Genomic DNA, 12,906 nt, shown 5'->3' on the forward strand with positions numbered 1-12,906 from the left:
AACCCCTGAATAGAGCTCTGTTGCTTTCTATGCAACTTGACAAATCAATAAAAAAAATACACATTTTCTGAAGCTCTTATAGTAAGCCAGCTCAAATGAACATTTCCTGCTATAATATGCACATACAAGACTTCCCAGAGAGAATTTCAAATACTCAACAACAATGGAAGCATCAATGCGCATGAGTGAACAAGGCACTCAAAGATTTGCTGACAGTGATCCAGAAGGGAGTGTGGGAAATGCTTTCTCCTAAAATTATGATATTTCATAGAATAATATTGTATTTACTTAAATTTGCTTGCAGAATTTAAAAGAAGTCAGAAATAGATAAGACTGAAAAAAGCATGTGAAAGAAATATCTTTAATGTAAGGACTTTGGGCGTATACCATGATGCCACCCTGTCCTTATCCAGGCAGGTCAATGCAATCACCTCTTTTGTGGCACACACTTCTAAACTCATCAATGCATGCAGACACTTTCTGTCCCCCGACAACTGCATCACTATTGCGAGAGCACTTATTGGCTTGAGACTGGATTATTGCAATGTCCTATTTGCACATACGCCCTGACTCAACATTAACTGCAATTATCCAAAACCCTTGCCCTTGACATTGAGTTCTGAACAATCATACTGGGTGTTCCAGAAACAACTTAAAACTCTACTCTTTTCGTTGAACACTCCTCTTGATTACCTCATTGACTCTATAGGCATTTGTTCAATTTTATTGATCATTTGTCCTTGTTCTTTGTCATTTGTGTCCCATGTGATGTAACCAGTGCCTTGATGCTTCTGGGTTTAGTGATTATGCTTTCTAGTCCAGTAACATTTCTATGAGGGCTCTAGTGTAAATAGAGCTGATCAGGCTATTCGGCTAATACTTTTCATGTTCTCCCTTAACACAAATTGGAGAGAAATGCAATTATTCAAAACCACACCAGAGCACAATTACCTTGGACTTAATGTCTCTATGCAGCACTCTCTTGTCGTGAATGTGTTTCACTCCCCTGCACAACTGTACAAACCATTGAAGAATCTGGAGAAAAAAAAATTACTCGTGAGCAAAGTAAAATGTGTGGTGCACATTTTGGAGTCGCTTTCTGTTTATAATAAAAGGGTATGCTTTCCAGAAGAACTCAACAAAATATGGGTGGAATGTTATCAGCAAGAACTAACAGCATAGTACATTTAATAATGCCATTTTATGGACAATAGATAATCTGTGCAGTCACTATCTTTCAACTCCAACCAGACAGAAAACTCCCCACACTTTCAACAGATTTGGGAGGTGGTAGGGAAAAGGAAATGTAACACAGCACATTTGGTGTGCCAAATTAGTAGAACCTATGGTTATGCTGCTTCCTGAATTGATGCCCTAAACTACTAAGTGTTGTGTCAAAGTCACCCAAGCCTCGTCTATTGAGGAGGACTTGGGAACTCTGGTGGCCAGAGGATGCCACCCGCTAAATAATGCAACCCCTGGAGTAGGTACATGCTGGCACCTTCAGAGCTGCTTCTCGGTTGCCTCAGCCATGGTGCAGAAGCATCCTAGGGCAGAATAACATGTCTCATAAGTAATTGAGACAGGGCTCAGTGTCATGTCTGGGTGCCAGCACTACTCCCAGAAGAAGCAACCTCGAGAAAAATCAACCCCAGGAAACCTTTAACATGCATGTATTACAAGTAGTTATTTGCCAAGCACTTCAGAATCTGTTTGCGGCTCCACGTGTGGAAAGTGACTTTGTAAAGAGTGCACATTGGATGCACAAGTACCATCAAATTAGGGAAACCAGTCAAATGTCAATCAGAGCAGCAAGGGAAACCAGTCAGATCAAGCATCCCCCCACACAGTGCGAGGAGTCAGACACTTGGAAAATGAACTTGCTCACATCTGACCACAAGGACACTGCTGCATGATACCAACATAGCGAGCATGCTTCTGATGATTTCGGACTGCATGAGCTGATCCAAATCATTAAAACAAAAGCCAGATGTGAGAGTAAAGGAAGCTAAGCAGCGGTTAGCTGGGGAGTGTTGAAACAGTTAGGAGAGAACCTATCACAAATGTCCTCACTAATGGTAAAATGGACCCACAAACTAGGCCACATTTGAGTTCCATTTGTAATTGTCACAACTTTGAAGAGTGGCAGAAGCCTCCTGACTTTAAACACGTTTGGTCGAATTTCCAGCTTGTTAGTTGTGCGGCAGAGAGAATAAGAGGAGGAGAAGAGTCAGAGAGCCTTCATTGGCCAAGCCTAATAGGCCATACAGCATGAACGATTCAGAACAGAGGGTGACTAAGCCAAGTTCACCACACTGTAAAACAGGACAGGCTTAAGGGTAAGACTAGTCTAGAAAACCTCTTAGAAGCCTGGGCTCAACGGCTTGTATATGCCAGACCTCAAGAGAAGAGGCAGGAGAGAAAGCTGCTAGAAGCTCTAGCTGAAAAGCCACCAGCACCCACAAAAGAGGTTTGCATGGTTGGATATAGAGTGGGCTTGGGGATCACAGTTACTTAAGGGGATAATTATCTGAGGGGTGGAGGGGTGAGACAATCTTATTCAGAAGAATCCATAGGGCAAGAAGGGAAGCTATAGCTATTGCCTACGTTTCCCGAGACTTCCCCAGAGCAGAATTGGCAAATATACAGGGTGGGCTAAAGCATCCCAGGAAACTAAACAATATCAGAATCAACTGAGAAGTTCGAGACAAAGAAGTGAGCTGAGGTACTTAAAACGACCCAGAGATGGCTACAGCGAAGGTGGCGCATTGGGTGTACACGTTTTCTTGATCCTCTGCGAGGCCAGCTAGACAGCCGTTTCTGGGAAGCATTATGAAAAAATGAAATATTGGCACTGGCCCTCATTACGACCCTGGCGGAAAGTAACTGACCCGACCGCCATAGCGTAAATAGCGTTTCCGCCATTGCACGATGGAGTAAAGTGCGGCCAATTATGACCCATCGGGCACGAGCATTACGCCATGGCGGAAGTGCAAAGTCCGCGATGGCGGAAATGTCCCCAAAACGCCCCTCTCCGCCGTCGTACGGCGCCCTAGGTGCAATTCCGCCACCCATCATAGCGGTCACCGTAATGAGCGCCAATCGCAAAATACGGTGACCGTAAATATACGGAAACGGAAGTAAAAACATGGGGCCGGAACGGGAAACAGCACGCCGCACACCTATAAAATCAGAATCCCAACACAACCATTAAAAATCCGACCCTGAGACACATCCCAACCCGACAGCCACCCTAGTTAAAACAAAGAAAATGGGAAAAGTAGCAAAAAAAGCGTGCGACCGCAAGCGGCAGGTCCACTTCTCCCATGAGGAATTCACCGTGCTCACAGAGACCCTCCAGGAGAATGCTGCCGTCATCTTCTCGACGCAAATGACCAGGACGGCACTTGCGAACAAGAAGGCCACATGGGCCCTGGTGGCACAGCGGGTAAGTGCGGTGGGGACCGCACCCCGCAACCCACAGCAATGCAGAAAGCGATGGGACGACCTGCGGATACGCGTACGGAGCATACTATCAGCCAACCGTAACATTGCCACAGCTACCGGGGGAGGATCGGAATCACCCATCAAGTTGACCCCCTGGGAAGAAATCTGTGCCTCCACCATTGGAATGGAGAGCATAGAGGGAGTCGGAGGGATGGAGAAAGGAGTGCAGACATCCGAAGAATCAGGTAGGTGGGCCAAATAAAACAATGCTAAATCCACAATGTCCAATCATGTGAAGTACCATGTGGCCACATAGTGCAACAGAAACACATGTCCAGGAGAACGGCCACATACATTGGCCTGATAGCGCACTTTAAAAGTCACATTAAATACATAAATAATAAAAAATCCTAATAACACCTACATGTGCAGCATGCACACCCTAACTGCAGGCTGCAAAACAACTGCATCCTCAATCCACACAGAAATGAAACCACCTCCAAGGCCCTGACCCAAATCACCCTCAGGTACCACCCCAATGCATGTGATACATTGCCATTCCAATTTCCACAGACCCATAAATAACGCTCGCCCTCCTTTACTCCACCACAGGGTCCGAGTCAAACGACGAGCTGCAGGACACCCCTACCAGCACACCTGCAAAGAGGGCCAAGACCAACGGCCAAAGACCGTCCACCTCAGCTGCACGGATCAAGACACGGCAGCAGCCCAGATCAAGTGGCAGCACACAGGAGGGGACTTCAACAGGCACCCCAGCAGCCAGCATGCCCACACCAGCAGCACCACAGGTCCCCCCAATGGATGCCACAGAAGGCACTGCTTCTGATGGCAGCAGCACCATAGGTGACACTGCATTAATGACAGACAACGGTGCTGTCGATGTAGGACCCATCCATGACCTGTCTCAATCCCCCTGTTTGTTTCATCCCCTACACCATGAGGATACCACGCAGGGGCACCCACAAGACGACGACTGGCCATCCCCCACAAGCCCTGTGGCAAGGCAACATGAGTTGAACAGCCCCTCTGTGACACCACCGCAAATGGCCATGGCACAGCAGAGGCAACAGTCCCTCGACCAGGTGATCGTGCAACAGCAGCAACTGGCCACGCTCCTCAAGGACCATGCTGATGAATGTGGGGGTACTAAGGCAGCCATAGAAACATCTACTGAGACACTTAGGGCACAAATGGAGAGAAGCACCGAGAGCCTGAGGGTACAAATGGAGAGAAGCACCGAGAGCCTGAGGGTACAAATGGAGAGAAGCACCGAGAGCCTGAGGGGGGAACTGCATGCGACGTCCAAAGACGTATGTGCTGAACTTGCCGCTGTGCGCCGTGTGCTCACTGAGCTCTCACAAACCCTTAGGGACATGCATGGACGTGAGCAGGCAGAGACATCATCCGTTGCAAGTTCCGTCCAGGGCAGCCCCCAAAGTAGATCTGGGAGGAACCTGCGCTCCACAGGCAGGGGTGGCCCTGATACCCGGAGAGGGAGCTTGCAATAGCGTCTGCCCACTGACAATGAGCATCTTTGGACACTGGTGTTCGGGGGGGAGGTAGGAGGGTGGAGGGGGGGTGTTGGGCTTTCTTGGGTGGCGGGTCGATGGGGTGTGTAATATAAATTCACATATGCTATAAACATTTCATAATCATCCAATGAGACGTGTGGACATTGATCTTTGTGTACGAGGCCTTTATAGGCGTACAGTCCACATTGTGCATGTTCCAGACACACACAGTGCCACAAGTCCCGTGTCCATGTATCAGCCACCAGGCGTGAGTGCTAGAAGCATGAATCTATGATACTCTGACGAATTTCACGGGCCTCCTGTGCCTCGCGGACTCCCTGAGGTGCTGCCACATCCCCAGCCTCATCATGACCATCTTCAGGTGCTAGCAGTTCTGCGTCAGGGGGCATGGGCACATTTCTACGTACGCACATGTTGTGTAGCATGACACATGCCATGACTATCTTTGCAACCTTCTCATGGCGGTACAGGAGTGCCCCGCCAGACCTGCTGAGGCAGCGGAAACGAGCCTTCAGTAGGCCGAATGCCTGTTCTATGACTACACGGGTACGTGAGTGGGCATGGTTGTAGTCCTCCTCATGCTGGTCCTGTGGGTTCCGGAGTGGTGTAAGGAGCCATCTCTTCAGTGGATACCCGGCATCACCTGTATGTGGACAAGAAAGGATGTTTGTGGAATGACATTGCTACGTACGCATTCCCCCCCCCTTCCTGCCAGGTCATTGCCGCATCACATACCCCACATTATCATGCATGGAATGAGACTCACCGAGTAGCCAGGATCTGTTCCCTGCGTGTCGCTCCATGTAGCGTGGTATTGTAGAGTTCCTCAAGACCATAGAATCATGGGTTGATCCAGGAAATCGGGCACAACAATGTGTAAAGATCCTGTTGGAGTCACACACCATCTGTACATTAAGAGAATGATATTGCTTCCGGTTGCGGTACTGGGCCTCCATGGCATGTGGGACAACCAATTCCACATGGGTGCAGTCGATGGCACCAATGCAACCCGGTATGCCGGCCAGTGCATGGAATCCAACTTTTGTGTTTGTAATCTCCTGCTCCGAGCGTGGTAAAGAGATGTAGTCGTCTGCGTGCTTCAGGAGGGCATCGAGCACTTGCAATAGTGTCCGTGAGAACAGTGGCTGTGAAATGCCATGCAACTGTCCGACTGTGTGCTGGTAGGTGCCTGTGGCCAGGAAGTGAAGTACAGACACCACCTTCAGTAGGGGTGGGATGGCGGTTGGGCTATCTATCAAGCTGACAAGGTCAGCGTGTGTCATGTCCACAATGGAGATTATGGTGTCCCGGTCCAAACGGTAGAGGGTGTGGATCTGCTCAGCAGTGAGGTTGAACGGATGAGCTCGGAGGCGTGGGATTGCGGGCTGCCTGCGTGGTGGTAGTGGCTGTGCTGGTGGGCCTTGCCCTCCTCCTCCTCCTGCGTCTCCTCTGTGCGGCCGGTTGTTGTAGTAGTTGGTGTTCGTCTTCTTCTTGAAGTTGGAGTACTTGCAGTGCTATCAGGTCCCCCAGGCCCAACATCGCTAGTCCTGCCGGTAGCATTTTGGAGTGGGTGTGGTTGTGGGAGGGGGTTGGGTGTGCAATTTATGTGTTTTCAGGCTGTATAGCCTCCACCTGTGGTGATTCATTCCACCTGTGCCAGCTGCAATCCCCTTTGGGCGAGCACTGTACCGAGGTTCACCGACGGGCGGGGCGTCCCATTTGTGAGTGAAGCCAGTTGCCATTTTCACACACTGCCGCACTACATGGATGATTTTGTGATTTCGAGCGCCCACGGATGCCTTTTCGACGTGATGTTGCAAATGAGGAATTCGAAGGACAGCGCTTTCGGTTTTCAGCTAGCGGCGAGGAGACGCCCACAGGTCTGACTGCAAATATAACGTTCTATTGTTTAATGTCCTTGGGACAGGGGCCATGGCGAGAATGCAATGATTGATATGAATAGTATGGGATGCGCAATAGCGTAGTGGACGATAAGGCAGGACGTTCCCAAATACATGTTACTTCACATCACTAGAATTCTGGGCTGGAGCACAGTGGATTTTGCAGGCTGCATTACGCACAGACTCAATGGAGATTTCAAATGTAATGTGAGTTAATGATCATGCGTTTTTATACCGGGATGAGGGAATGATGTATGGATGCATGGACAGATGATTTAATAGAGAGTTTGCCATGTACATGGCTTCTTGGTATCTATCCCCTTCCCCTGCGCTATGTGATGCAGAGCTGCCATAGTGGGACCATCGTCTATCTGCCCTTGTTGAACCCTCCCTGTCTCGACGCGCCTTCCAACACTTGTGTCTATGCACGTTACTAATCCCATCTCATGGATTCTGTTTTAACAGACGCATGCACACAAACACTCGTTTGTAATAGTGTTTTCACCTCGATTTATATTGTTATGATTGGCAAGTGATTCATGGGTGGAAATAATCCTTTTGAGTGGGCTAGCATGCATATGGCTGTAGATTTGGTGTGATCATTGAAGTGAGTGATTCAAATGAAGTTCTGATGGCCATACTATTCTTTTTCATTTCATTTGGGTGACAGGTATCTCCTCCCCTTTTGCCGCTGCCATCTGTATGCCACTCCTGCAGATGGCTTTTACTCCCGACACCTGCTGCTTCGAGTTAATCAGTGGAGCACCATTACGATCTTATGGGACGATCGCCAATGGGCCACATGCCCTTACGCAGTACTAGTGGCTAGGAGCAACATATCTACCTTTCAGCTGGACTAGTGCCTACCTAATGGGACGGGCCTGCGGTTCTAGGCGCTTCCATGTTGCCTTTTTGAACGTGAATGTAGCCCCTGTGTACCATGAAGGAACAGGGCGTCACACAAGGAGTAGCTGGTCATTTATTGCGGATGCAGCCCACAGTAATGTAGATATTTTGGGGTTCATGACCTAATAGCTGTATGGGCTTGGTGAATTTGATGTGCATTAAAATTTTAGTCTGATGTTAACCGTGTAGCGTTATTCTTTGGAAGTAATGTAGCATATTCCTATTTGTGGAGCGATGTATTGTGAGTAGATCTGCATTGGGTTCCGGCTTCTGAGTATAGTTGCGTGGTACTGTACTGGCCGCGTTTGCCTACGAAGCCCACTAAGGTCAGGGATAGGGGCTGCCATCATGACTGTTTTAATGATGTCATGCTTAGGGGCGGGGGTTTAGCTTTTGTGTAACAGATGCCGGTCAGCCAGGTGGATTGGTGGAATGATGTGATTATCAGATAATGGCTGGTCACAGGTGCCTGTGTTTGCGTGCGTTTCTTGGAGGGAGACTGAGGTCATGTCCATTGGAATAGCTTCTGTATTCGTGCCATCTGTGCCCTGCAGCTCCCATTGGCCCCTCTTGAGATGAGCCTGGCTGCTCAGTCACTCTGCCAACTTGTGTGGTACATGCTTATGCTGATGGTTGGTTTGTTTACTGGCATGTGTACAGGGCTGGTGCAGTCTCCCTAAGGATAATGCTTTGAATGTTGCCTTACACTGGTGTCAGGCGATGGGGGCCTGTTGTTGTTTTGTCTCATCTTTCAGTTCATTTTGCTGTACTTGAACCTTCGCATGCCTGTGCTGCATCAGTACGGCAATGGTGACATGCCAAATATGGATGGCCACTCACAAGGCACTTGGAGCCCCTACATTCATTTGTTCGTTGGCATGCGTGGGTGACTTGTGCATTTCACTGGTTGCATTTTACTTCATTGCATCTACGAGGTGTTGTGCAATGTGGCCAGGGAGTGGTGTACAGGCACTCAGTTGGGCCATTTACGGTTGGTTCACGATGCCGTATTTCTCGCCATGGCGGATTGGTACTTTCCGCCATGCTTGATGGCGTTATGTAAATGTCCGCTAGGGTCAGAATTCGCGTACCGTTGCGCCATGGTGGTAATTACGGTTTTGCATGGCGCGCGTGCGCGTACTTGGTGCAGTTAGCGTTGGCGTTCACTACGGTGTCGCTAATGGCATCGTACTTTACGGTGACGGGTCATAGTCGCAACGAGCGGTATTCGATGGCGGTATTGCATTTCCGCCATCGTTTTTCGATTTCCGCAAGGGTCGTAATGAGGGCCACTGTCACTTGGGTCCAGGCTTGTGGTGATCAGGGGATAAAGGATCTTCAAAAATGGTGTGGACTTGTGGAACTTCCAAGTTGCTGCGACCACCGGTCATACTCCGCATGATCTTTCACATTGGCACCTGTGGTTTGCAGTGTGCAAGAACCAAATGAAATGTGAGTACCTAAGAAGGCCTACACTGTTGCCCAGGAGAAGGGCGAGTAGGAGGGAAACGGCTCCGCTGTGAGGACCCTGACTGTCAACTGCTGTTGATATAGTGCATTGTACAACACTCATGTGGTCTCGGGCCCGGCTGGCATGATAATGTTACGATAAGCATTCTAGATTTGACAGAGGCAGGGATTACAAGTGATCTCCCAAGCACTGGCAGTGCCGGTCAGGTTGGCTGTGCCTCCCAGGGGTATGCAGTGATAAAATTGCAGCAAAAATGCTGTGGTTTGACCCGTTAAAGGTGTACCCCATTACACCATTTAAGGGGAGCTGGGATTGCGAGTGTGTCCCCCGCTCCCTTTGAATGGTATAATGGGTCCGGGGGTTGTCACTGCCTTTTTGCCACGATATTTTGTGTTCACTGCCATTTCTGCCACGATTTTAACACATGGAACCCTCCCATGTCCTACTGCAGTAACTGAGGTGAAGTAGCTGGGCATGACTTCATCCTTCAGATGGAGCTTAAAATGATGCCAGGACAGTCTAAAACTGAGAGGGAATTTGTGAATTACAGACTTTTTCCATTCACCTTGATTTAACTGGATAGATCCTGAGAAGGGAAGGTACCATAGCGCTGTGAAGTTGAAGATGCAACCATTCCACTGATCTCCTTCTCCAATCATATTTTTTCTCACAATTGGACGGTGTTTCCTTGTGAATTGATGTCTTCAGTGAGATTTCCACTGGATTATCACTTAAGTATTAGGGGAATCCAATGGATTGCAGGATTGAGCCTTGGAATAGAGTTGGGTTTATTAAGTGACGGGCCAGTTACTGGGTCTCTAAACACCTTACAATGTCCCAGAAGTCTAGCAAGAGTAATTCAACTAATAAAAAAGACACAGCATTACTTTTGGGAGCCAGTACTAAAGACTCTGCACTGGCAACAGCAAGACCGAGGTTGGAAGACCAGGGAATACCCACAATGTTCAACGAAAAGAACAAGACTGGTCCTGGAGAATCACTAACGAGAAATCTGTGAGGATGCTTTAAAAGAGTTCAAAATGATGCCAAGGACATCAATAAGTCGTTTGAGCCCTTAAAAAGAAAAGTGATAAGCATCTACATATGTGAGCAACTAGGGCTAATGGCTGCAGATAAGGATAGCTAAACATTGGTTAGCTGCCTTGGCCCCCACTGCTTAGCAATGGTATATCAAGATGACATGTTAAGAGTTGAGTGTAGCACAATGTATTAGGGGTGGAAGTGAAGAAGACGAGGCTTCGTGAATGTTGTCATGGGAGCCCATGATGAGTGAGCTACAGTTACCACAGACTGTCATCCACAACTTTTTTTTCCTATTTATATGGATGAGTCACAGTTTACATAAGAGATGTTTTCAATGTTGCATCTATGAAGAATATTACATCTGATAACAGTGAACAGATGTGATAATATGGTGTATTGCAGAGCCCTCAAAGAATGTTAGAGGTGTATTTACTTATTCGCATTGTTTGGATATTTTATATCTTTAAGGGCCAGTGAATGCTTATATTAGTTTTGATAATAGACCACTGATTATTATTATCGTATTATATATGAACATATACCGAAATGTCTTTATTTGGGGAATATGTTCTGCTTTGCTGACAGTTACTTTTATTGTTCTTGTACTAAGTAAATACTTAATAAAGAAATCTGAAAAAAGGAAATCAATCAGTTGGAGACAGGCACTCTCGGAATGGATTTAACTGAACAGTTAATGAAATAAAAGAAATACAATGAAGCTCTAGACACGAGTCAAAGCCTGCAAAACTGATGTGACAAATGGCTGCATCAATCTTTCTCACCTCTACTTTAGCATTGCAGGTCTGCACGTCTCTGAATCTTTGAGAACAATTTCGAGATTTGAAGAGCAGATAACAGAGAAAACATTTGAGTAAGGCACTCCAAGGAGCGAACTGAGAGCTAGGACATGCCACAGCTCATCAGTGCATTTTTTGTAAATCTACTGGGATATGAAGACCCCAGTGAAATCCATATTGACAGAGCCCAAAAAGGGCCCTGGTGCGCCAACCAGCAACATCCTCATAAAAATCCATGACTTCTGATTCTAACATAAATAATGCTAGCAGCCAAGGGAAACAACAGCTTGCAAAAATCAGGATGCTCAGTCCAACTTTTTCATGATTTGTCACCCATCACTCTAGGAATGCGCCCTTACATGCAAGTGGTTCTAGACATTAATTCAAAAACATTATGCGACTGGTGGACCTTTCCTTTTTGACTGCACTTTGAAACCCATGAGGTCACAATCGCAAAGAAAGAGTCCCTGCAATCATTTGGTGGTAGTCCTTCTCTTACTCATGAAACTAAGGAAAGATTGCTGATGGAGAGTGAATTTGAATAATCTTCACAAGGAGGTTGTTTGAAAGGGAATTGGATTTGGCAGGAGTTGATTGTTTAATCAGTCCATAAGATGTTTCCTACGATCACACTGCTGTCATCCTCACAGTGGATTGCTAGTGTTGTGATACTTCTGCTTAACTAAAACCTGGGGCTCAAGGGCGTGGGTGGACCCCAGGGCAGCTGAGGGGTTGAGAGGGCTGAGCGGGGGGGGGGAGGGGTGGGGAGTACTACATCTAGTATGCTACAGAAGATTTTCACTGGCTCCCTTATTGACGGGTTGGGGTAGAACAGCGAGGGGAAATAATGGAAATAATGAGTGGATTTGTATTGATGGAATTATATGGATCACATATGGATAGAGGTTTGAATACTGGGGTGTATACACGTGTATCATTTCTAATTGACACTTTATCAGAAATGTCTTGTAGGTTTGTGAGTCCATCGAGAACAAGGCAGTATTTTTCTCAGTAGATGGCTATGCATTACCACCATCACTTTTATATCCAATATAAAACATTTAGACTGCAATAACCTGTTATGTTATGTTGCTGGGGTTTTAATTAAGTGTGGCGGGCATCTTGGTGCTATATCATGGCTGTGCACTATAGAAGTCTGTTAGTCTGTTAGTTCACCAAATTAAGACAGGTTGATGAGGAATGTTTTTAGATGTTTCCTGAAGGTTAGCAAGTTACCCTCATTATATTATGATGGACGTAGGCTGTTCCAGATCGTTTCTACTTGTACTGTAAACAGGCGACTGCCTTTTCTCTCCTTCTTGTAAGATGGAATAATTAGCTGTCTTGTCTGATTAGTTTTTAATGGTCGGTTAGACGATTGTACCAGATGGTATATACAAAAGAACATGCATTGAATGGATCTTTGACATAGCTCAATTGTGCATGTTACTGCATGTTATTCAGTGTGCATGTGCTCTGCATGTAAAATATAGCAGAGCCCTCAACTGTAGACAGGCCCCCGCTTGCATTGCAACCCATAGAATACAGCTGAATCCCACCAAAAGAAAAATCGGCCCAGCTCTTACATTGTTACTGACATAGCAGTAATTTCTCTACCTAAACACAATGCTCTGCATGATTCTTAGAATGTTTAAACTAGTCATCTCTGCTAGCAATTGACTAGTCGACTAATTCGAATTACTATTTGCATGCAATCTAATGCTCATTTTATTTTCCTGTTTCCACAGACTACGGTTTCCAAAGGGCCTTCCACCCCACAACACTTC

At 46.9% G+C, this 12,906-nt stretch overlaps 1 protein-coding gene across 12 annotated transcripts in view; it reads right to left on the reverse strand.

Annotated features, from left to right (window-relative positions):
• NEK3 (NIMA related kinase 3) overlaps nucleotides 1-12,906 on the reverse strand; it is a 493,231-nt gene that overhangs the window by 333,515 nt on the left and 146,810 nt on the right. For 10 of the 12 annotated variants that reach the window (XM_069640013.1, XM_069640010.1, XM_069640020.1 and 7 more), the window contains one exon: nucleotides 952-1,035. The exons of the other annotated variants lie outside the window; for them this stretch is intronic. In XM_069640013.1, the coding sequence (XP_069496114.1) occupies nucleotides 952-1,035 (84 nt within the window). The remainder of the gene's footprint in view (nucleotides 1-951; nucleotides 1,036-12,906) is intronic. 12 annotated transcript variants of the gene reach the window in all.

The sequence above is a fragment of the Ambystoma mexicanum genome, chromosome 7q, assembly GCF_040938575.1.
Source record: "Ambystoma mexicanum isolate Mex_15411 chromosome 7q, UKY_AmexF1_1, whole genome shotgun sequence".
NCBI classification, from domain to species: domain Eukaryota; kingdom Metazoa; phylum Chordata; class Amphibia; order Caudata; family Ambystomatidae; genus Ambystoma; species Ambystoma mexicanum.